The sequence below is a fragment of the Malus domestica genome, chromosome 16 (genome assembly GCF_042453785.1).
Source record: "Malus domestica chromosome 16, GDT2T_hap1".
In the NCBI taxonomy this organism is placed as follows: Eukaryota; Viridiplantae; Streptophyta; class Magnoliopsida; order Rosales; family Rosaceae; genus Malus; species Malus domestica.
In genome coordinates, this window is record NC_091676.1 from 2,071,484 (window position 1) to 2,095,129 (window position 23,646).

Here is a 23,646-nt window from a genome sequence, read left to right on the forward strand (position 1 = left end):
AGCAGTCGAATGAGTGGCATCGGAAAGGGTAAAGCTCTTTGCAAAGTAAAGGTTGAGTCATGAAAACAGTATTTTTTCAAAATAAGAGTAATGTTGTGTACAATACACGTTTTCTCCGACCTTAGCAAACCGGGGATCTTGATTAGCTTGGGGTCATGCAGTCGAGTGAGTGGCATGAGTCAACTCAACATGCAGTGATGATTGTTGGCACGACGGAAACCCTACCTTGCAAGGGATTCTTTAAAATTTCCAAATTTACATGCATTATTGAGGAAATATTTGCTTACATATTTTTCATGATCGGTTGTCTTTTATTCCATTACTTTTAGTATAACAATTTAGGAAGAACAAAAGTATATATATATTATAATGGTACACAAGCATGAAAACGAGTAGGGAAATAAAAAGCTAGCTGTTCAATTATTATGTAGGTGGTAGCCCAGGAATGTTGATTCTTTCTTCCATTTGATCCTGACTTTGCATGTTGGTTTCTTATTTCTCAAACTTTTTAGGTACGCAAGCAAGCGATATTTAGCTAGAGAAGTAAAATTCGAAATTAAGGACTCATGGGCGTGTAAGTTGCTTTAAACCGTGTAATTATAACATGAAGAGATAAAGTCTTACCAACTTATAGTTACACGGCCACGACAATCTGTGAACTACGTGCTGTAGATTGACTAAAATTATTAATTTTAGTGCAAAAGAATCGTTAATTTGAGCAAGTTATCTTTGACAATAAAAAAGCAAGTTATCTTGCTGTTCGATTTTTGAAGGATCCACTGCCATCATCGTGACAACACTAACAACAAAATATAGTACAAATTGCGAGTCCTTTGAACAACTTCTGGAATCTCTTGCAAAAAAATTGTAATTTTGAAATAAAAACATGGGACCAGAGATGTTGGAAATTCACTGGAAACAACGTACGGCCAATGCAAACTGGAGGTGATGATGCATGATCGAATGTTGAGGTGATTGGGTTAGTTGGACTTTTTGGTAAACGTCCTTGTACGCGCCTCGATCCCTAGACTGCTACTGTCATTATGTAATGGATAAGAAATATCTCCCCTCATTAGTCTCTCTCTCATTCTTTTTCTTTTTATGTGAACATTTACAATAAAATCAGGTTAATATTTTATATTAATTTTTTTTTATAAAGATAATAAGACAAAAATAAAGTGTGAGAGGAAGGGAGGGAATGGAATGGGATTAGGATTATACTTCTTATGTAACGTACATACAACGTTATAAGTTATAATATATATATATTAGGGTGAAGTGCCAATTCATTCCTTAAACTATCACTTTAGTAAAAATTAGGTCTCTGAACCTCCAATGTGTATCACATGCAAATAATGTGACTTAAATTGACTAAAAATTAAATATAGTATCTTCGAATCTAATATTAGGGATGTAATTGGCAGATTTTTATAATTCAATGACTGATTTTTCTGAAAAAATAGTTTAGGAACCTAATTTTTACTCATGTGATGATTCAGGGATTAAATTAGCAGTTCACCCATATATATATATATATATATATATATTGGCTAATCCAGGATTCAAACATTAGGTGGTTCCAATATTTAAAGGTCTATGTTTTTCCTCGAACATTTGGTGGACTTGTTGCCGTCATTTGGATGATCCTCGGAAGACCTTCACATATATATTTTCTGTACTCTGAATGGTCCTCCTAGACCACATTAGTCCCCATGTACATCCGTCATTTTGTGTGTGTGTGTGTGTGTGTGTGTGTATTTTGTAAAAAAAATGTTTGATCTTTCGTACAAGAAACTCTAACTTGATCAGCATTCGTTTTCATCTGATACAGGTGAGATCATCACATGATCAACGTGACAACCTCCCTTCCCATAATATATAAGATGCTGATCACCTCAAGCTCCAAGTATATTTTTCCCGTTTATTTATTTGAGTGTGTATTTTTGTGTATCAGTAAATATATTGTGAATGTAGCAGGATTAATTATAAGGTTAGTCATACTTAGGACACACACAACCATACAAATTCCTGTTACTAATTTCTTGATCAGATGGGTTGAAGATGAAAACTACGTAACCAATTATTTTTATAAGGTGCTGGATACAAATATAACCTTAGAACGTTGAATTAGTCACCCATTACATTATGGATGTAACATACACAATACACTGAATCATATGACAATATCGAAAGAGGCTTGTAACTAATTAGTTAACAAAATTCACCCTTGCATCCTAAATTTCAAATTTGATGCCCCATGACAATATCGAAATGCCATATTCTAAGAACGATCGCGTTGGATTAGTCACCAATTACATTATGCAGGTAACATATATAACCGTGAGAGACACTCAAGCTAATTTTGAATCTGTATTTAAGGAAGAAAACTGCATGATGGATAGATAAATATATAAGATGGGTCTACGTCGGGAAGTCAATACATAGCGAGTGAAATAAAATAATTTGTTGCTTGTGCGACCATCGAATTAAACAAGCTAATCACTTCATTAAGTAGATTTAAGTACACATCAAACCATTTAATTATGTAAGTGAGGGCTGAAAACAAGAGATATGTAGCAATAACGGTGGTCAAATTGTCTCCTTTCCTTTGTTTTCGAATGCTTGGCACTCAGCAGCTATATATAGAGTCCTAGAGACTTTCTACTCAAGAAATTTCCATCAAATGTTCATTTATTTCATTCTTTAAAGTGGCTTCTAAGCAATTGCGTGCATTATTGATCGACGAAGACAAATTTTCCTTCAAAATCGGGGCATTCGGACCACCCCATCCGTAAACATCTCTTACAAAAATACAAAATTTTCTGTTTTTTTTTTTTTTGTTCTCACCGACTTCAATGGCAGAGCCAGCATGAGATCATTGGTTGTTGATGGCCCCAACAGCTTCCAAAACATTTTTTTTTTTTTTTGTCAAACATATTTGTTAGGTTAGATGTTAGAAGGGGTTCAAACCCACGCCGTTATATAAGGGCTTAACATATTTCCACTACTGTGGTAAATGGCCACTTGCAACTTTCAAAACCTATGAGTATTTGTAGTTTTGAATGGTATTGTATTTGACCCTATAAACAGCTAGGGAAAACTAAATTAGAACTTCCTCCTCATAGTTCCTCTTCTTCTATTTTTTTTATCATCCTTGTCTTTGTTTTCTCTCTTCTTGTGTACGACTCTATTGTCTGCACCAAATGCTCGATGAAATGCCTCAGTTAACAAGCCTTGACAGTCTTCAACATTACTCTACAGTTTCCTATATCCACCCTTGACAAGCCTTTACATATCATAGTTATTGTTGACATATGTCGGGATAAGCCTTCATTAGATGTTGACAAGAATCAACATGTTCCTACACTAGATGCTCGACGAAATGGTCCAATGAAGTTTAATGGTCGAAATCATTGTTCCATTATTTGAAAATTCCAACTCTACCACTGACCGACTTCACACCATTATTAAGAAAACTCTTCTAAAAATACGAGATCCTTTATGTTTTGATCCCACCCAATCTCAAAGTAATCTCAACTAACGTGAGAACTGTCCTAATCCACAAAATTCCCCTTTCTTTCCTTATGAAGCTTTTTCCTATGCTCTCCGTCCTGGTTTGGCCTGTTTTTCACACCACATGGGCGTCCCTCCTCTCCCAGACCCTGCGTAAAGCGGGAGCCTTGTGCACTGGGTACGACCTTTATGGGCGTCCCTCCTCCTAGATCTTCTCCACTTCGATCTGCAGTCACTCTTTACCGCGATTTGTTGTGGTGCATTGAGAAGTTAAGAGTTTTGGTGTTCCTACCGACTAGGGTGTTCACAACACCACCACTTTCTCTCTAGCTACCTTTTTGCCAGCGTTGCACGTGGACATCTGCTGGTCGAGATGCATTGTAGTAGGGAGTGGCAATAGACCTCTCGAGTTTCTTTTGGTTTGTTTCCAGTTTCGACCTGAACTCTTGTTTGGACCATTTTTTGTTAGCATTGTAGGTCCAATTTTGTTTATACTTATTTGTCTTTGGACCATTTTTTGTGTAACTTTGTGCCGTTGGCAATTTTATGGTCTCGGCCCATTACTTATCAATTAATCCACAAAACAAACTCCCTACGCCCTTAACTAACTTTTTGACTCCCTTCCTTCCTCAATATATCCCACACCTCCACGTGTCCCAACTTCACCCCGCCAAAAACACCCTTACAAATTCACACACTCCCGACTCTGCAACCAAGAAACGAAAAGACCTTCGTCAAGGGCCGCCTCCAAGATCTTCCTCTCACTCCTCTCTTTCTCCTCCGCCCTCCGCCCTCCGCCCTCCGCCCTCCACACCCAAACCCTCGCCAACGCCGTCGAAATCCTCTCGGATTCGGGCTACACCTCCATGTCCCTGACCCTCGACCTCCCCTTCCGCTCCCTCCTCCATTCCCGCTCTCCTTCCGTCACCCTCTTCGCCCCCAACGACGCCACATTTTCTCACTCCGGCCAGCCGCCGCTGAACCTCCTCCCGCTCTATTTCTCTCGCCGATCCCTAAAGTCCCTCCCTTCCGGCGCCAAGATCGCAGCTTTACTCTCCGACCGCACTCTCACCGTCACCAACGTTAGCGTCACTGCTTCCCCAATTTTTGACGATTGGTCGCTGATCATTTTTGGAATCAAAAGGTTCTTGGATCCGTACTTTCAGATATCCGATTGGAAGCTACACCCCCGAGAACCTCGGTTGCTTGGCCCCCAAGGAGAACCCAGATCAGAGGATGGAGCTCAGAGACGGTTCCGCCGCGCTGAGATCCAAGGGGTGCTCTGTCATGGCGTCGTTTCTTGAGCTGCAATTTCATGGTTCTTTCTTCAAGTTCCAGACGATGCTGACTGCCTTTGCTCCGCTTGACCAAGTTCTTATGAACCGGGTCGGAAACTTGAGCGAGTACTCCTCCATCTTCCATCGTCACGTGGTGACCTGCCGGCTTTTGTGGACCGATTTGGTGAGCTTGAATGATGGGACGGTTCTGAGGACTAATCTCGTGGGGTTTTCGATCAATATCACCGATGACATCTTGAAGCTCAACGACGTGTCGGTTATCTCGTGGGACTAATCTCGTGTACTTATTGTTGGCTCACAGCCAGGCTCCCTACTTATTTGCTGGAAAATGGAGTAAGCTTCTTCTGTTCTTCGAGCCTTTACCAAGTGGTGCAAGATTATGTCGTAAGTTCGGGCATTGGGACCGATTACACATTTACTCATCTCATCCACCACCCTAAACGCATCCTGCATCTGCATCGACCAGCAGTAAGCCCCCACAAGAGCATTGTACGTGGGTGCCTCTGGTTCGAAACCACTGGCTTTGTTCAGCTCATAAAACTCAAGGGCTTCACTCAACCTCTTTCAGAACCCAACCCATTAATCAAAATGCAGAAGATATGAGGAGTAGCCTTGACATTCTTCGATTCCATCTCACGAAACAACTCAATCGCTTCATCGTACTTCTTCGCTTTACAATGTGCATTGATCAGAATAGCATATGTTGTTGTGCCTTGGTCCGTTCGTTAGTGCGGAAACGAGATTCAGATTACAACCTCACCAAAATCACACTCAGTTAAACAGAATAAAATACAAGAAATAAAGACACCGAGAAATTTACGAGGTTCGGCAAAAAATCCTGCCTACGTCCCCGAAGAGATATTGCTCTTCACTATGAGAATAACAGTACAAGTACACATGAGTTAAATCAACATAACCCAATCCCAAATCCCTTGCACACCCACTCATAGAATTTTCCCAGTAGCCTCACTCTACCCCTCCCTTACACACCCACTCATAGAATTTTCCCAGTAGCCTCACTCTACCCCAAGAGTTCTTTCACTAGAATACTTTTCACTCTAGCTCTCTTGATTTTCTCTCACCCGTGCCCATGCTTTCCCATGGGAGAGCCGAATGCTCTCCCCCTTTAGATGCTCTCTGATGCCTTCTTAGGAGAGAGCCGAATGCTCTCTCTATCTCTCTCTCCACTTCGGCTCTTTGCAGTTAAATGGAAAGAAAATGAATCAACCTCTCCTTTTTTGCACAGACATAATGATGATGCATCATGCTCCCTTTGCCTTTTACTCAAAACCCAAAGCCACTTTCGTGGCATGCAAATGGGAAATCAATAAAAAGGCCAAAACAAAATAATCTCATGAAACATCATCATTGTCTTCCACTATTAGCCAAAATGAGATATGGACACATTCGGTCACTATTCCGAAAGCATAACACACAAAGTCACTTAATTGTTAACAGCTCAAAATATGAGCCAATCACAACAATCTCCACCTTGGCGAATATACTGTGCAAAAATCCTTGCACCCATCACCAAAGTCCATTGGCCTTACGTACCAGCATACACATCCTGAATCAACCTCTTTGGTCCTGTTTCGATTCAGTCACTGCCAATGCATGTGCAGCTGCTGCAAGCTAAAAATCACCATTTAGCTTCAGACAGGATCTCGACACATCCTCGTCTCCTCCAGCAGGTTTTCCTCCTCTTCATTGTTTGCAACCTGGAAACTCGTCAGCGCGCCCGTTTCCAGCAACAACCCATCGAGCCAGACAAAATTCCCACACTTCCTCCTACCTCAGGACCATCTCATCACCTGTGAATCCCATAGCTCCACCTGCTGCAAAACCCCTGCAACACTCAAGACTAAACATCACCAGGAGAAGTGTTGCTTCGAGTACCTAGATGACATACTCAAAGTCTTCCGCCACAAACTTGCTACAACCCGGCCTTGCACTTGTAGCACTGTGGACTCTTGCCTCCGGAACCAGATCTGAACCTGCTGTCTCTCTCAGATCCTCTTTCCAATTTTCTTCCACGATTCCAACCTTTAATAACTTAAGCAGTCTTGTGCCCACCATCATCCATGGTCTCCTTTGTGTATCATTCCACACCAAAGAAGTTTGCACCTGCTCCAAACTTACTGTATTTTTCTATGCAGTAAAGTTTCACAAGGTTCTCGTACAAATCTGAAAGTGAGTTAAGAAGAAAGAGGCCTTTGGCTTCTTCCTCAACATCAACTTTCGCAGTTGATCTAAGCATCCCTGAACACGGCTTCCATTACTCTCCTTTACCAAGAGTAAAACAGCCCCTCCCATTAAACTGCTCAACTGACAATTCCATGGTGAACAACAAATCTGGACCTTCAACGAACCAAGCGTCCAACGATGCTCTGATACCAATTGTTGTGCCTTGGTCCGTTCGTTAGTGCGGAAACGAGATTCAGATTACAACCTCACCAAAATCACACTCAGTTAAACAGAATAAAATACAAGAAATAAAGACACCGAGAAATTTACGAGGTTCGGCAAAAAATCCTGCCTACGTCCCCGGAGAGATATTGCTCTTCACGATGAGAATAACAGTACAAGTACACATGAGTTAAATCAACATAACCCAATCCCAAATCCCTTGCACACCCACTCATAGAATTTTCTCAGTAGCCTCACTCTACCCCAAGAGTTCTTTCACTAGAATACTTTTCACTCTAGCTCTCTTGATTTTCTCTCACCATGCTTTCCCATGGGAGAGCCGAATGCTCTCTCCCTTTGGATGCTCTCTGATGCCTTCTTAGGAGAGAGCCGAATGCTCTCTCTATCTCTCTCTCCACTTCGGCTCTTTGCAGTTAAATGGAAAGAAAATGAATCAACCTCTCATTTTTTGCACAGACATAATGATGATGCATCATGCTCCATTTGCCTTTTACTCAAAACCCAAAGCCACTTTCGTAGCATGCAAATGGGAAATCAATAAAAAGGCCAAAACAAAAGAATCTAATGAAACATCATCATTGTCTTCCACTATTAGCCAAAATGAGATATGGACACATTTGGTCACTATTCCGAAAGCATAACACACAAAGTCACTTAATTGTTAACAGCTCAAAATATGAGCCAATCACAACATATGTCACATCATCTGGATCGAAACCCTCGTCCCTCATTTCTCCATAAATCTCATTCAACCTCAAAAAGTTCTGTTCTTGGCCCCATCCTTCCAATAAATCGTGTACGACTTGATATCGGGTTCAAACCTTCTCTTCTTCATTTTATCAAACACCTCCTGTGCTCTCTCAACCTGCCTCGACTTGCTCAGCGTATCAATCAGTCTATTGAAATCCGACCCTTCCACCTTCATTCCAAACTTCTCCATCTTCTCGAACGCATCAATGGCTTCCTTAACCTTCTTCGCCCTCGCATATCGCCGCGAATCAGCGCAAAAGTCTCTTTACTCAGCAGCCCTTTGATCTTCATGTCGTTCACCAATTCCCACACCATCTTGAACTGTTTGATCTTACCCAGAGCTTCAATCAACGCATTGTAGCTCTCCGTGTTGTGCTTAAACCCTTTCCGCTTCTCCACCCACCGGAAGAACGAGAGCGCGAGGACGCCGGCGTTGCTGAACTTCTTCAAGACCGCCACCACAAGCGTCGGCGAGACGTCCACTGAAGCACCGTTGAGTAAGCTCTCGATTGGAGAACTAGAGCTGCTGGTGGATAGAAATTTGCAGATTTTATCAGCGCCTTCTGAGACTTTGGGGTTTTTGAGAAGTGGGGTTTTGTCACCGGCGTCATCCAGCACTCGGGTTTTTTCCAGACCGTCGTGGATTGCTCTGTGAAAACTACCAGCGCGAACACATAGGAACCCAGATGGATTTTGAGTAGGGAGTGTTGGATTGCGAGTGAAGTTTATGGATAGTTTTGATACACGAGGGAAAATTCGAGAGAGATCCATTTTATTTTATTCTTATTACTTATAAAATGAACGATTTAGATTATGATATTTTAAAGTTAATACACATTACAAGTGATGGGTGAGTTCGAATCTCGTGGTTCTTAAATTCAAATATCATGAGTGGCGAGTTCGAAACCAGAGGGGGAGAGATTCACTATGAATTTAGAACGAGATACAACAGATGAGAGGTGAAAGAATGAATTTGTGATCCAACATTCAAACATGTCCGAACATAATCCGAATCCGAAGTAGACATACAATGGCAGCACAAAAAGAGGGAGAGCCTCTTATTAACCCAGTTACTCAAAAGCTACAAGTGGCAATACCATCGGTAACAGCCCGCCATGCTACGGTAAGTGGCAATACCGTCGGTAACAGCCCGCCATGCTACGGTAAGTGGCAATACCTCAAGCTAACTCACTATGTTTCTCCCTTCTACTCTGCCCCGACGCCCCGTTATAAACAATAGTCAAGCATGAGACTGGAAGAACCCACAAAACGAAAAGTGTTCTTGGGGGCCAAAGAATATATCTCCGCGGTTGCCAGTCTCCTAAACTAATCAAGTTTAGCTCACAGGAAAACCACACTGGGTATCTGGAGACATTTTCAGCACAGACATCGTCATTGGCATTGATTTGATTGTGCATTCCAGTCATCGAGAAGGTTAGTAATCGACTCTTCAAACTTCTTTGCTTGGGGCCCAGGCTTCAAGATATTGGCGTCACCCCAATGAGTGCAAGGATCCATCCACCAGCTTTTCCAGCCCGAGCACCATGCCCCCGGGGCAGCTCGATTTCTCCCACGCTTGAGGATCTTTTTATCGACCATGTCCATCACAGGGTCATCTTTCTCGAATTGTCGGGCAAAAGCAGCTCCGCTTTGAATCATTTGATCAAAATCCGAGGTGTTGAGGAAGTGGGGTTCCATTTTTGGGGGTGTGTCCCAGATCATGTATCTTAGATCACTGTTCACAGTTGTGTTCTTGTACTCTGGTGAATTGCATATAACTGAATGGAAATATCCTTCCTGCGACAATATCACATTTGTAAAGTACATGAGCAGGGTCCGGGGAAGGTTATCCCAACCAAGAATGCAAAATTCCAGAAATGATCTGCTCAGAGTGACCCATGGGGAACCTGCAAATCAGGAAAAAAAATAGTTTCTAATTAGCAGTTCAACATCTGGACAGCATATCGATATGGGTAATCTTATATAAATGTGTGTTAAGACTTTGCCTGTGAATACTTTAAAAGCATCAGGGGTTTTCCGCTTCTCTGTAGCATGAAAAATTTGGCTCCTTCTGGCTAGGTATGTTGCCGGATCAACTACTATTGGCTGGACCCTATGCAACCTACATCAAATATTAAAAACATGGGTTCAGGTTCAATCAGAAATATGTTGCCCCGAAAGCTAAAGAAAAATTAGCGAAAGGGTTTGCCTACTCTTTCCATCCAAGGTCACTAGTGTGATCAATAAAATTGAGATCTCTTCTGACAGATGAGAATACATGAGACAGATCTGAAAGTACAAAACAGAAGCAGAAGTGAATTAGTTGGTGTAATTTATCAAGAAAAACAACATAATGCAATCATTTATCGAAAAAAACAGCACAGTGAAATTAGAGTACATATTTCAACTTAAAAGAAATGCCTGAGAATAAAGCTATAAGAATAGTAACAGTAACAAGAAATAAGTGAATTATCGTCTCCCTTGGACAGATAACCTTCACAGAATTGTCAAAGATGCACATGATGTGCATTGTCACTGATTCACATTGTGAAATGTACCAAGGCAAGAAGCGGGCACAAAGTTGGTGGCCTGGACAACTTCATCGTAAAACATTAAAAGCATTGCCCTTGGTAAAATCTCTAAGCATTGCTAAGGGGGAGCAAGAAACTAAATCAAATGATTGTTTTTTAATCAGCGCCCCTTTTGGGTATGCAAGTACTAAGAGTCTTCTCACTACCAACCAGCAGACATCGTCTGGCTAGGTCTTGCCGGTATCACCAACAAGAAAAACGACCAAATGGAAATAGCAACTAACCATGGCTCTTGGCCCAGGTAACGTCCTAGGCGTAGCATTTTAATTCCTTTTATCTCCATATGTACTATCCGCGTAGATTGTATGCAACCTCGATGCAATTTTTCGTGTTCATTGGAAGAAGTGACAATAAATAGAATCCTTCAACCTAAGTATTCTTTATATGCTCTATTGCAGTTAGAACCAAGTATGAACAGGAAATGTCTTTAAGACCAAAAGACTGATATTCACTTTCATACACTTTCTACTTAAAAAAGAAGTTCTTTAGCATTTTCTGCAGTACAGATTATTAATGTTAAAACTCGGGCAATTACTAAAGATAATAAACCAATATCCAATCTTTCTGCATAAATAAAATCGTGACCAACTAAACTCCCCATAAAATCCCCAAAAAACTCTCTCATCACAAGTGAAATCAACTAGACTTTAATCAAATACATCAAATCAAACACTTGAAATACATCAAACCTCTCGAGTGAAATCCGAATAAGTGTTCTAGATATCTGTCCTGATACGTGTTTTCTTTTCGGGGATTTGTTTGTCAAGGATCTGGTCCCTGGATAATTGGGTTGTTTTTTGGCCTATACTAGCAGAAGCTTATACCCAATCAACAACAACAAAGCCTTTTCCCACTAAGTGGGGTCGGCTATACCCAATCCATTAAAAAAAAGGACAGTCGACGAGAGCCACCTAAACGTTAGAACAATTTAGCTCAAAAGTCAACTTCAGAATGACAGCTGCAGAAGCCAAGAGGTTCAGCATAAGGAGCTGACATGACAAGATTAAGTTCACTAAATTTGGTGTTACCAGGTCAAAGAAACAGCATTCTATTCCTATGCCAAAACATCAAGTTTCTCAATACCCGGCACATCCGACATACCATTTTCCCAATTGTATACGAAAAATAATTGCAGTTGTTCCTATACAAGAATCAGTTAGGACATCTGGAGGAGGGGGATTTGAAGTATTGACTTTTCGCAGTTGCTCCAAACTGGGCTATGCCAGCCTCCCTCCTATACATAAATGGTTCTAGCAAAAATGGAAACTTTTCGCTTTAATTGAGACTACATATAAGTACTTCCCCAGAAAAACACTTTCCCCAACCCAAAGAGCCAGATTCCTTCAGTCAATTTAAACAAAATATTCAATAATAAATGGAATTCCCCAACAAAATCCAATCTTTTTATAGACCATATTTATATTCCCAAGCAAGTTTAAGGAAAAATGGCCAATAAAACAAAGAGCATACCGTCCTGGGTGATAAGTGGATAATCCATGGCGCTCAAAGTGACGAACCAATCCCACCCACTATCAACCTTCAACAAAATCGCCGCCGCGCGCAACGTGGTGGCAATATTTGTGGACCCCATGTAAGTGATTCGATCAGGCTTGCCCACCACATCCACATTCCCAAACGCCTGAATTGCAGGCACAGCCTTGATAGCGGCGGCAAGGCGGCGGCGCTCTTCTTCAGATTCGTCAGCCGAAAGATGCAACAAGTATCGATTTCGGGGATGGTAGACGGCGAGCAGCAGCCGGAAGATCCGAGCCCTATCGCCGCGGCCGCCCCATATGTAGTAAGCGAAAGCGGGCGGGTAGTGAGAGCCGTGCTGGACAATTGAAGGGAAGGGTTTGGGGGAGCTGAAGGCGGAGATGGAGGAGAGAAGGAGGAGAAGGAGAGAGAGGAATGTGGCTGAGAAGAGCGTTAGGAGCCATTTCTTCTCAGCTCCCATAATGGGTCGGTTATGTTGGCGGCTCAGCTGGTTGTTGGTGGCGGAGTTGGGGCATATGGGTCGGTTGCTGAGTCAAATAAGTGGAAATTGGGATGTGGGTTTTGATGGAATTAGGGTTTTCAGACGGATTTAGGTAATGGGTCGGTCAGGATCTTGCAAAAATGGTGGGGAAGCTGTTTGAAGATTGGGTCTTTAAAGATTGAGCTGTAGAAAAAGTAACTGTCTTCAACTATTCGTTATGTGTTGGATCAACAACCGTAAATTTCAGCTCTTTCTCTCTCTAACGCACACTTTCTCTCTCTAAAAAATTTGCTCTCTCTGGCTGTGTAACAGAGCTAGGGTTAGGGTTTCCAAGTTGGATTTTGTTGCAATGAAGAAGAAGAAGAAAGAGTTCATCGATTTTTTCCCTGCGGAATTTTTTGATTTGTTTGACATGATCTTATAAAAGTTTATGTTCACACTCTCTGTCTTTAATTTTAAATTTAATTTGTCGTGTGGCCCCAAATAATAAACTTTCGGGTTGAAAAACATCCCACGCTCGTCAAACGCGCGTGACCGCACGTTCCCTGACCATACTGGCGATTTGGCTACGTGTTTAAGGCGATTGGCATAGGAATTGAATCCTCTCCGAGGCAAAGCTTCGGGATCTTCTTGTCCCAACAGCATAGGTAATTAAATTTTGATCCAACTGATACAAATAGGAAGTATTTTAAAAATTATAATAATTGTAGTCATTGAATCAAAATTTAACGATCCGTGTTGTTAGGTCAGGAGGATCCCGAGCCTTTCCCTCGAAGAGGATCCAATTCCATTGGAAGATGGGGGCGGCGGGCCACTTTCGTTTTGAGAAATGTTTTAGTTTGCTGGGAATACATTTCAGTACGACTTGGTGTATTGAATTAATTGTAGTATGATTCGACGTATTTAATTGTGTTTCCTGTTTACAAAAAAAAGATTTTGCTCATTTTTTCTCCTAGGTACAAATTGTACATGAAAAATGCTAAGGAGCTCTTTATAAACTTCTGTCATTCCATCGTTTAACGTCAAACTCTTAACAACATTATAAATAATTGTGTAAGAAAATATAAAGTAGAAAAAATCTATAAAAACTCTTGACTTCTGTTAAGAGTTTCTTATTGTAAATAGCAAATTTGGTGGGTGGAAATAGAGATCTGCATATTGGGTGACGTGTGTGATGAGGTGATACGATTTTTCTTGTCAAAATAATGTGATGTATTGGGTTTTTCAAAGGCAGATTCAAGATTGGTGATTTATTGGGCCCACAGATGGAGATGACTTAAGCATAATTGTTTTCTTTAAGTGCTATTTATAATTAGGGGCATTTTATGAAATTTTACGGATTAAGGAATGTCACGAGCAATTAAGAGTCATTGACAATAAAATATTTTTTTTATGATACAATAATAACACTAGTAAGTTAGGTTTTCAATTTTAAAACAAGACCAATAATGAATTTGAAGTTCAACAAGATGCCGTCATCGTATCATGCTTCTAGAAAAACAGCGAACCAACCTTTTGTAGGACTACCTGATTAAGATAACTCATAAATCCAATAAGAGCGCATTTACTAATCCATAATCAAATTGAGAAGAAATGAATTGAGGAGGAATTTGATTGATGAGGAATTGAAATGAGGTGGAATCAGAATTAGATTCTTGTTGAAGTTGTTTAATACAACTGTCTGAAATCGGAGTATGAATGATGTTGAGTCTATATAAGTTGTTTATTAATTTACTTCAATTAGAATGAAAACTCAGTTGATTACTATATTGCTCTTACATAAATAAATTATTTTCATACTAATTAATTAAATTAAATTCTTAATTAAATTTATATAATAATATTCATCTATATAAAAATATATAAATAAGTTTTATTTATTTATTAAAAGAAGGTAGGAATGATGTTGAATCCATATAAGTTGTTTACTAATTCACTTCAATCGGAATGAAAACTAGGTTGATTACTACATTGCCCTTACATAAATATATTATTTTCATACTAATTAATTGAATTAAATTTATATAATAAAATTCATCTATATAAAAATATATAAATAGGTTTTATTTATTTATTAAAAGATGGCATAATGAGTATCAAATGAAGGGCAATGTTGGGATAATAAGAAACAAGTGAGGGCATAATTGGTAAATAAATTTCATTCCGGATTCCTCAAGTCACAAGGAATTGAAATACCTCCCTTATGTAGGGAGTCCAATTCCTCCAAAATTAGGAGTTGGATTACTTAATGCTTGTGGACCCCACATGTACTTTGATTCCCCAAGATTACGTAAACAAATGTGTATCCCGTAATCGGAATCCAATTCCGTAAATTGATTCTGATTACGGGTACGTAAACGTGCCATAAGAGTGTCTCAAAAGAACATGAAATCCAATGGTATCTATATATAAAGTCAATGGAAATTGTAAATAGTGATTTTGGTGTCACCAAGCTTTAACAAAAATATTTGGACAAAAATACCCCAAAGACAAAAAAACTTCAAAGGCATCACATAAGGCAGGAGTATTTTACCTCACAATAGGCTAACAATAATGTGATTTAATTTCTATATATTTAAACACATTTAAAACATTTTAAGAGGCGTGTAATACCAACTATAAAAAAAACATTTCGCATACGGATAATAATGTGATTAAATTAATTATCAAATGATTGTTTTTTTTTTTAACAAACGATATTATCTACACTAAGAGGGAGTGGTATGAGCTTAGCCTCACAATAGCAATAATATGATTCAATCAATTGTTTATTAAATACTATTTTCTCTATTCTTAATGTAAATTCTATAGAGACCAATTTTATTATGTGAATTCAGCTGTTTTAATTCGTTTAATATCTTGACAATATTTCTCTATAAACATTGGCCAATAGGATGCCGCCATGCGTAAGGTAAAACCCTAACACTATGGCCAACCCCATCCCCTATAAATACCTCATATTCTACCAAATTTCATAAGCTTTCACTACACTAAAAAAGCCCTAAACACTTTATTCTCCTTTTACGTTGTAACCCATACAAGGTATCGGCTTATGACAAAACTTATGTGGCATCATTATCTAATCTCACAAAATATCAGCATGTACAAATAACAGTACGATTATCTTCTGTTTTTCTTCAAGCTCCGGTTGCCTGCGTAATCATCCTTTGGGACTGTTGACTGTCTTCGACAAACTTTCCTGAAAGATTACAATTGCCCGACATCTCAGATGGAGTTGACTGAATCGTCATCACTGCCTGCATTATTACCACCATTTTCGCTGCCGCTGCTGCTGCTGCTGCTGCTCCCACTACTACTTCTGCTACTGCTGCTCGCACCTCCGCTGCTACTTCTGCTGCTGCTACTTGAACTAGAAGTCTCGGTTTTCCTCCCTTCTGCATTCCCCTCGTCTCCAAAAATATCAGAGTGTGCTTCCCTCCCCTGTGCATTCATCACCTGGGCTCGAAGGGCTGCTGCGGCATTTGGCCCCTTGTCAACTTCATCACCGCTATCATCTACATCAGCAATCTCATTATCACTTTCATTCTGATGTGGCACATTGGTATCAAATCCAGGATTGGCTTCATCTTCGGCAGCATTCCCATCATCGGGTGATATACTACCGAAAAGGTCTTCAATATCTATATCCTGGTGTTTGTTGTCAACTTCTTCATTCTTAGGGCCTGGCGAGGCAGCAGATACATTTGGTTGATCAGATGAGTAATCAACGACACCTTTATTGGCAGCTTTCGCACCTGTAGATTATGAATAAAACATAAGGATATATGATAACTGCACAAACAAAATAGAGAAAAAAACAGTAGCGGCATCATTAGTTTTTGGACAAGACACAGCATAGAGGAATGAAGACATCTGCAAGATGAAATTCTTTATTGTTTTCAGTAGACTTCGAAAAGGCGGGGTGAAGGTCATGTTAGCAAATTCATACGCATGCCAAAGTAGTCAGGCGGACAACTGGCGACTAATCATGTGACCAAGAATCTAGCTACTCGATTGCTTCCATTTGATTAATGCAGTAAAAAACAAGTAAAAAGAAGTTTCTTAGAGTCCAGAAAAAGCTCAGCCCAAGAACAGCGCTCGAAAGTTTTTAACATTTAGGATGGGGGTTGGCACAGTAATATTCAAGTTGGTAAAATGATTTCAGTACAGACATAGTAATATAAGGTAGAACCATTGGGGTTAGACTGAGTGGACTCTTCGAGCGGTCCCAATTAAATCTACATTGGGTTTGGCTACCTCAAATGTGTAGTGAAAGGTATTGTGCATATCTAAGTATCAAATCACAATTGTGCACCAAAAGTGTTTGCAACCGGAGAATGGAGAAACTACGCACCCCATTCTGCGGGACAAAAGAAATAGATTCTTTACGAAAGGGAAAAAAAAAAACACTTGACAGGAAGGTAAGCTGAGACAAAATACGCTCCTCCTTTCCTCTAGGAAAGAATTAACTCGTCAAGGTTCCAGATTCCAAGCCAAATGTCATTACAGGAAAAAGTTTTGAATTTTAGTTTGTTAGAGCTGAGGGCTCGTTTGGAAGTGCTTTTAAAATAACTGAAAGCTCTTTTGGTGAAAATGTTTTTGTCATTACAATACCAAATCGTGATCCTATTGATTTTGTCGGAGGAAGTAAATAAACACCATACTGTTCTCACTTGCATACGGAGCTTCACGGAGTGAAATGCAACTAAAGAACAGGCAATGTCTACTTAATTTAATCATGGCATTCTGAAGTTTGAATCCGATCCTCTCGAGGGAATGGAAAGCATTCTTTGACAAGCGAAAAATCCGATGTATATTTTTATTTCGAAACCAAAACAGAAAAGAACTATCATAAAAACAAACCTGGATTCTCAGGCACGCCAACATCTATCCGTTCCACCTCAACCTGATGAAGCAGAAAAGGAACCAAAAGAGTGCAAATTTCAGCTGCTTTTCAATAACCAAAAACAAAAGATTCAATCTTGAATCATAATATTTCTAATAACCAAAACTCACCGGCACGACGGGGAATGCAGTTCTAGCAGGATTATACTGATGCGTTAGCTTGGGCGCCTTGCCCACCGGAGAAAGCTGCGGGTCCACGGCCATACCAGCCGCCGATTCCCCAGGCTGGCGGTCATGCCGGAGCTGCTTCACGGAGCGGTGAAGCCTCTCCAACCGAAACGTCTGGCCGTCTAAGAATAATACGGCGTCGTTGCCCTTGTACTCCTCGCTGCTCCCTTTAAACGTGACATTGGGTTTCCCCACTTGGTTGTTCTGGAATTCGACCGTAACCCTATTGTCCTTGGTCTTCTTCAGCGCCCCGGGCTTAGTCTTGTCGATCGACGCCGGCTTGAAGTCGTCTGCGATGGATATCAAAAATCGAAATGGATTAAAAAAGAGGCAGATTGGATAGGATACTTACATCGGATAAATACTTACATCGAAGAGTGCAGTACTTGTTCTCGGAGCCGTCTCTGAAGGAGGGGCCGAGGGTTAGGTTGTACCAGCAATTGGACTGGGGGCCGGTCTTGGGCTCTTCCTTGGAGTTGCTCGCCATTGTTAGTTTGTGGAGAATGTTTCAGGCGAAAGTGGGACGACAGAGGTGGGGCCCACACCTTGCTGACATGGTAAGATGATCGGAGTGACGATGGAAACTCAGGAGGGGTCGGGACTGGAACTGGAACGTGGGAGAAGGAGATGGCGACGGCTGGTCTCCACGATCAGCGGGCGTGTCTACTGGGGACAACTGTTAAATTCGATTCGCAACAACCCGATTCGGATGCGGTTTTGGGCTGGCCCAACCAGAAGTTTATTTCGTTTCTCCTCTTATCCTCGACAGGGACACGCGTCGCTCAAGAGCGATTTCAATGAAATGGTTCAGTTAGGCGGGCAAAATGTGGGCCAGATGGTTTTGGGCATCGGCGGCAGCGGGGTAGGCCGGGACCTTCACTTATGACAGCTTTCTTGTATTTGGAGGCTATATGTCAATGCAGAGAATTAGATGGTAAGATCAAAGATCACTTGCCATTTGCCCGAAAGAGAAGTTTTGATTGCTTAGATAGATCAAATGATACAATTAAGTATTGTTTCCTTTACCTTACGGTTGTATATTTCCTTGTACACTTTCAGGGCTTTCCAAGGTCTTTTGCATCAATGAGTTTAGGGGTCTTCAATTTGATCATCAGCATTCTTACGATATTCTAAACGGAAATAAGGTACAAGGAGAATTCCTGTTTGAACTTTCAAGAAAATGAAGCGTCTTCTCTGTATTAATACAATATAATACCATGTAAGAGGCATAGGGTAAACCCTTTAGCACTACCACCTCAAATTTTTTTTTATTTGAACAAACGATATTATCTACAATTTTAAACTTATATGTATATGGTTCTTAAAATTAACGTTGTTTATACCATATTTAGGGCCTCGTATTTAGATCTCGTACAAATACTCGGGGGACTTAAATGTAATTATGTGATAAAGGAAGGGGCAAATATGTAATAAGTGAGGAGCCCTTATTCTATAAAAGGACTCCTCACCCTAACAATTGAGAGAGGCCTCACTCTCACTCTCAGAGGCCATTTCTGAAGCCTCTCACCCCCTCTCAAAGCTTCCTCACACCCCCTAAGCTCTAAGCTCTCTCTCTCCCTCTTCAACAGAGAAATACAATACAATCAGTGTGGACGTAGCCCAAACCTTGGGGTGAACCACGATATATCTTGTGTTATTTACATTTCTTGCAGATTCACGGTCGGATTTACGTTGTTCCAAGACCACCCCGGTTTTGTGCATCAACATTTGGCGTCGTCTGTGGGAATCGATACGAAAAGTTGTGTCGGTTCTCTTTCATTTTTTCATCTCCGTCGTGAATCTGCAAAAATTTGCAAAAACCCAGAAACCAGATCTCAAAATCACTCATCTCTCTCTCTCTGGAAAACACATTGAAGCTAAACAAAAACCCCACTTCTCGATACACAAACACACTTTGTCTCTCTCTCTCTCTCTAAACTAATCCCTCAGCAAAAACAAAAAAAAAATCCAGAAGAAAAAGAAAGAGATTCCATCGTCTCAACCATCATCATCATCTGCTCCGCAGCCCCGCCAATCCTCCGCCGCACCCCAATCTTTCCATCGTCTGATCGCTGTCGACGTCCCCAACGAAGAAGACGAGATCCTTTTCGCAGCTCCTAGCTCTCGTCGCCTCTGTGAGATCAGACACCCAGAAAAACGGCATAGCACCATCACAATCTCCTTCTCTCTCCCTCTAGGCTCCAGCCATGAGCGAACCATTCGTCGCATGCCCACCACCATGCAGCTTCTTTGTCCTAAGCTTTCATATTTCAACGTCCATGGCTGCCAAGAACTACATTATTCTCAGAATGTTTGCCTTGCTGGCAACTATTTTACCGGCTGCGAGTTCGATAAAGTTCAGCTATCCGGCGGTTTTCAACTTCGGGGATTCAAACTTCGACACCGGGGCGTCTTGTCGGCGAGAAGCTCGTTTTTCAAGAACATGTTCTCGGCAAAGAGAGGTTCGGTCTGAAGATGCTTAGATACCGGAGAAAATCATTGCAGAAACTGAAGAGTGAAAGTCGCCCCTGCCAAAATATGCTCGGGGACAAGAACAGGTTTTGAAATATTGTGCCAAGGTTTTAACTGGGAATCTAGTAAATTTGGAAGACGGTACAAGGAACTCAAAAGTAAAGTTGCAGAATTAGCTTCACTATGTTTCATTGTGATTTGGGTCCCACCTCCTACAGATTTTGTGTCGCCTCAAGGGTACATGCCGAGGGATTTATACAATATGAACTCCAGATATGGAAATATGGACGAACTAAAGGAGACTGTGAAGACATTCCATGATACCAGTTTAAAAGTTCTTGGAGATGCTGTTCTAAATCACCGTTGTGCAGAATATCAGAATCAAAATGGTGTTTGGAATATATTTGGTGGTCGTTTAAATTGGGATGAACGTGCAGTTGTTGCAGATGATCCACATTTTCAGGTTAGGGATCCAAAGCAGCTTCCTGCAACCGTTCTTTCAAATATTGAAGTTAATGTTGAAGGTCGGCTACCGGCGGGTTTATGACCGTGGCTGAAATCAATGCCGAGATTGAGAATGCAAAATCAAGGACAAGTCGATCTTACTGGAGTAAAGAAAAAGAGAAAAGGTATGAGAATAATGGAAAGGAAGTAGAAAGCAAGCGTGGCTGCCCACCCACTCCATTGTCGACCACCCACATGCAAAAGAGAAGTTTTGCTCTGCAAGAGCACATGGAAAACAAAAGCAAAAGAAAACAGCCATCATTTTATGATTTCTGAGAAAGCAAAAGGAAAAAATGCTCCACTGATTTCCTGATTTCTGAGAAAGCAAAGGAAAGTCATTTTCTGATTTCTAAGAAAGTAAAAGCCATCTGCAATCTGAAGACTCCACTGATTTTATCTGCAAAAGCAGAAGGGGAAAAGAGACACTCCACATGATTTTCTTGTCTGCCATTTGCAAAAGAGAAAAGAAAATTATGGGTCTGATCCATTGATCGTCGGATTTAATTTTTTTTACCGATGTAATTTATTTTTCTTATCTTTCGGAGACATCTGTATAAACCCCATCAGAGGGTAATCATAAAAAACAAAAAAAAAAAAAAAAAAAAGAGCCCAAAATAAATAGGCTGGAATGTTGTGTAGGGCAAATGCCCATAAGCCCAAAATAGCTTCAACCAGGTGATCAAAAGTACGCTCAGTACTCCAAATTATACATGAGCATTACTCATGTCATTCATACATAAACATTCATGAGCATCACTCATGACAATCATACATAAACATTCATGACCATCATTCATGTCAACATTCATGAGCATCACTCATGACAACATTCATGAGCATCACTCATGTCAATCAACATAAACATTCATGAGCATCACTCATGTCAAACAACTTCAAAAGATTCATTTACAGAGCTCTAGCTACAAAGCTTCACTTGCAAAGCTTCACCTACAAAACTTCAGTGCAGGGTATACAAATACCGCCTCTGACCAACCGCCACTTCGGCCCATACATGGATTCAATTTGAAGTCTCCAGCCAACAGACTCTATTGACCGAAGACTTGGGGGACTACATTATGTACCACATATTGGGCCTCAACTGGGCCTCATGAAAAATACTTGGGGGACTCTAGCCCATTATTTATGTATTAAGGAGCGAACCCTTATTCTATAAAAGGGACTCCCTCACTTTCATTGAAGATCACCCATGATTTATGTATTGAGGAGCGATCCCTTATTCTATAAAAGGGACTCCCTCACCACCATTAGAGAGCATCGCCGCCTACTGAGCAACCGTCTCACTGCGAGCATCAACTCTAACTCATCACTTATGTATTGAGGAGAGAGCCCTTATTCTATAAAAGGGACTCCCTCACCTTCAAACGCCACAAGCCGAGCCAACCAAGGCAACACAAGCTACAAGCAAAGCGGCCTCGCAACATGTGCTACTTCTAGTTGAGCATCATTTCAGATTGGGCACCGCCTCATATCAAGCATTAGTTCTAGACGACATCTAGTTACTTCGGCCCACACATGGACTGAATTTCAAGTCTCCAGCCAAAAGACTCTCTTGACTGAAGACTTAGGGGACTACTGTTTATACCATATTTAGGGCCTCGTATTTAGATCTCGTACAAATACTCGGGGGACTTAAATGTAATTATGTGATAAAGGAAGGGGCAAATATGTAATAAGTGAGGAGCCCTTATTCTATAAAAGGACTCCTCACCCTAACAATTGAGAGAGGCCTCACTCTCACTCTCAGAGGCCATTTCTGAAGCCTCTCACCCCCTCTCAAAGCTTCCTCACACCCCCTAAGCTCTAAGCTCTCTCTCTCCCTCTTCAACAGAGAAATACAATACAATCAGTGTGGACGTAGCCCAAACCTTGGGGTGAACCACGATATATCTTGTGTTATTTACATTTCTTGCAGATTCACGGTCGGATTTACGTTGTTCCAAGACCACCCCGGTTTTGTGCATCAACAAACGTATTATCGTTTGATTGAGACATGCTTCCTCTACGGCCATATCTTGCTATAGTTGTTGGGATTTGGCGATCAGTATCCTATGTCATGAATATTCTTACTACTCGTGAGGTAGATAATTTTATATCTAATACCTTCGGCTCTGTTTCCTCCTTATTTTGCAGGCACCGCATCTCCTTCGGAGGACGTCACATTAGGAAAACAATGGTAGCTCAAAGTAGAATAGTGTTGTTTTGGTATAGCACCACTTACCTTCTCCTTCAGAAAAACAAACCACAATACCAGCTGCTGGAGGCCGCACCTCTTGACCAAATCCAACCAGCGGTGCAGCTTGAGCTCTTAAATACCGAACAAGATGAACAAAACGTGCCAAATGAAGTTAATGAACAACCCGTAACAGTTGGAACAGTCGAATTAAACCAGCCACCAAGTGAATCACCGCCAATTGACTTTGTCCTAGAAGGTTTGTGATTTCTTTGGCATTAGTAGTGTTGTTATGAGACGTGCCACTGTTAATTGATCTATTTCATGCAGGTGATAAGTAGAGGAGATATCTTAGCAAATAAGGGAGCGTCGTGCCTTTTCCGACCCAATGAGCCATATTTTCTATGCAACAAGACGATTGACGATGCTTAATCGTGTTGCATTATTGTATATCCAAATCAACTTAGAAATCTCACGTATAATGAAGATGCCCTTTCGTATTTGATCGTAGAAATCTGGCTTGGACATGAATTTCACTGGGATTTTTTTCAGTTTTTTGTATCCAGAGAAAGGCGTGATTTGCACATCCTTTTGTTTGTTAATTACTCATCTTGCAAATGCTTTTCTATGTTATTAGACATTTGTAGCCGTCGGTTGTGTTTCTTATTCAGTATTGTTTTTTATGTAAATATAGGTTAGGCCAGTTAGCTGAGGTAGGTAAAATCGCACAATACCTCATTTGCACTTAAATTCGAGTCTCTACATTGTAGTCATTATAGTTTAAAAAATCTCATTATAAAAAATAAAATAAAAAAGTTAAAAGTTAAAAACAAAAAGAAAGAAAAAAAAAGT

General features: G+C 40.7%; 3 protein-coding genes, 1 long non-coding RNA gene, 1 other non-coding gene and 1 pseudogene across 5 annotated transcripts; 2 read left to right on the forward strand and 4 right to left on the reverse strand.

The window, feature by feature from the left end:
- The first annotated feature begins 3,599 nt into the window (after positions 1 to 3,599).
- Positions 3,600 to 5,199, forward strand: LOC103403216 (putative fasciclin-like arabinogalactan protein 20). The gene is made up of 3 exons (XM_070815400.1): positions 3,600 to 3,691; positions 4,253 to 4,633; positions 4,680 to 5,199. The coding sequence occupies exons 1-3, from the start codon at positions 3,600 to 3,602 to the stop codon at positions 5,083 to 5,085; spliced, it is 879 nt and encodes a 292-aa protein (XP_070671501.1). The 3' UTR covers positions 5,086 to 5,199.
- Positions 5,200 to 5,631: 432 nt separating this feature from the next.
- LOC139192888 (uncharacterized) lies at positions 5,632 to 5,990 on the reverse strand. The gene is made up of 2 exons (XR_011577423.1): positions 5,832 to 5,990; positions 5,632 to 5,754 (listed from the first exon to the last, which is right to left on the reverse strand). It is a non-coding gene; the product is annotated as an uncharacterized lncRNA (long non-coding RNA).
- A 1,810-nt stretch (positions 5,991 to 7,800) lies between these two features.
- LOC114821967 (pentatricopeptide repeat-containing protein At1g71060, mitochondrial-like) lies at positions 7,801 to 8,759 on the reverse strand (annotated as a pseudogene).
- A 182-nt stretch (positions 8,760 to 8,941) lies between these two features.
- LOC103431814 (beta-glucuronosyltransferase GlcAT14A-like) lies at positions 8,942 to 12,999 on the reverse strand. Its single transcript, XM_008369983.4, has 4 exons — positions 12,050 to 12,999; positions 10,202 to 10,277; positions 9,995 to 10,110; positions 8,942 to 9,895 (listed from the first exon to the last, which is right to left on the reverse strand). Exons 1-4 carry the CDS (start codon positions 12,531 to 12,533, stop codon positions 9,381 to 9,383), a joined length of 1,191 nt encoding a protein of 396 aa, XP_008368205.1. The 5' UTR covers positions 12,534 to 12,999; the 3' UTR covers positions 8,942 to 9,380.
- Positions 13,000 to 15,540: 2,541 nt separating this feature from the next.
- LOC103416452 (uncharacterized) lies at positions 15,541 to 18,394 on the reverse strand. Its single transcript, XM_008354695.4, has 4 exons — positions 17,997 to 18,394; positions 17,571 to 17,917; positions 17,418 to 17,460; positions 15,541 to 16,309 (listed from the first exon to the last, which is right to left on the reverse strand). Exons 1-4 carry the CDS (start codon positions 18,112 to 18,114, stop codon positions 15,780 to 15,782), a joined length of 1,038 nt encoding a protein of 345 aa, XP_008352917.1. The 5' UTR covers positions 18,115 to 18,394; the 3' UTR covers positions 15,541 to 15,779.
- A 3,947-nt stretch (positions 18,395 to 22,341) lies between these two features.
- Positions 22,342 to 23,442, forward strand: LOC108169748 (uncharacterized). Its single transcript, XR_011577260.1, has 2 exons — positions 22,342 to 23,053; positions 23,125 to 23,442. It is a non-coding gene; the product is annotated as an uncharacterized protein (transcript).
- Positions 23,443 to 23,646: the final 204 nt, after the last annotated feature.

What these genes read in the sequence shown, in the direction of transcription:
- LOC103431814 (XM_008369983.4), bottom strand. Translation starts at nt 12,533, where the DNA reads ATGGGAGCTGAGAAGAAATGGCTCCTAACGCTCTTCTCAGCCACATTC. An exon ending in TCCACTTATCACCCAGGACG is followed by an intron (nt 10,278 to 12,049) that starts GTATGCTCTTTG and finishes TTGTACTTTCAG; the next exon opens with ATCTGTCTCATGTATTCTCA. An exon ending in TGCTTTTAAAGTATTCACAG is followed by an intron (nt 9,896 to 9,994) that starts GCAAAGTCTTAA and finishes CCTGATTTGCAG; the next exon opens with GTTCCCCATGGGTCACTCTG.
- LOC103416452 (XM_008354695.4), bottom strand. Translation starts at nt 18,114, where the DNA reads ATGGCGAGCAACTCCAAGGAAGAGCCCAAGACCGGCCCCCAGTCCAAT. An exon ending in CTGCATTCCCCGTCGTGCCG is followed by an intron (nt 17,461 to 17,570) that starts GTGAGTTTTGGT and finishes CTGCTTCATCAG; the next exon opens with GTTGAGGTGGAACGGATAGA. An exon ending in TGGCGTGCCTGAGAATCCAG is followed by an intron (nt 16,310 to 17,417) that starts GTTTGTTTTTAT and finishes CATAATCTACAG; the next exon opens with GTGCGAAAGCTGCCAATAAA.
- LOC103403216 (XM_070815400.1), top strand. Translation starts at nt 3,600, where the DNA reads ATGCTCTCCGTCCTGGTTTGGCCTGTTTTTCACACCACATGGGCGTCC. An exon ending in GCGGGAGCCTTGTGCACTGG is followed by an intron (nt 3,692 to 4,252) that starts GTACGACCTTTA and finishes ACCTTCGTCAAG; the next exon opens with GGCCGCCTCCAAGATCTTCC. An exon ending in CCAATTTTTGACGATTGGTC is followed by an intron (nt 4,634 to 4,679) that starts GCTGATCATTTT and finishes CCGTACTTTCAG; the next exon opens with ATATCCGATTGGAAGCTACA.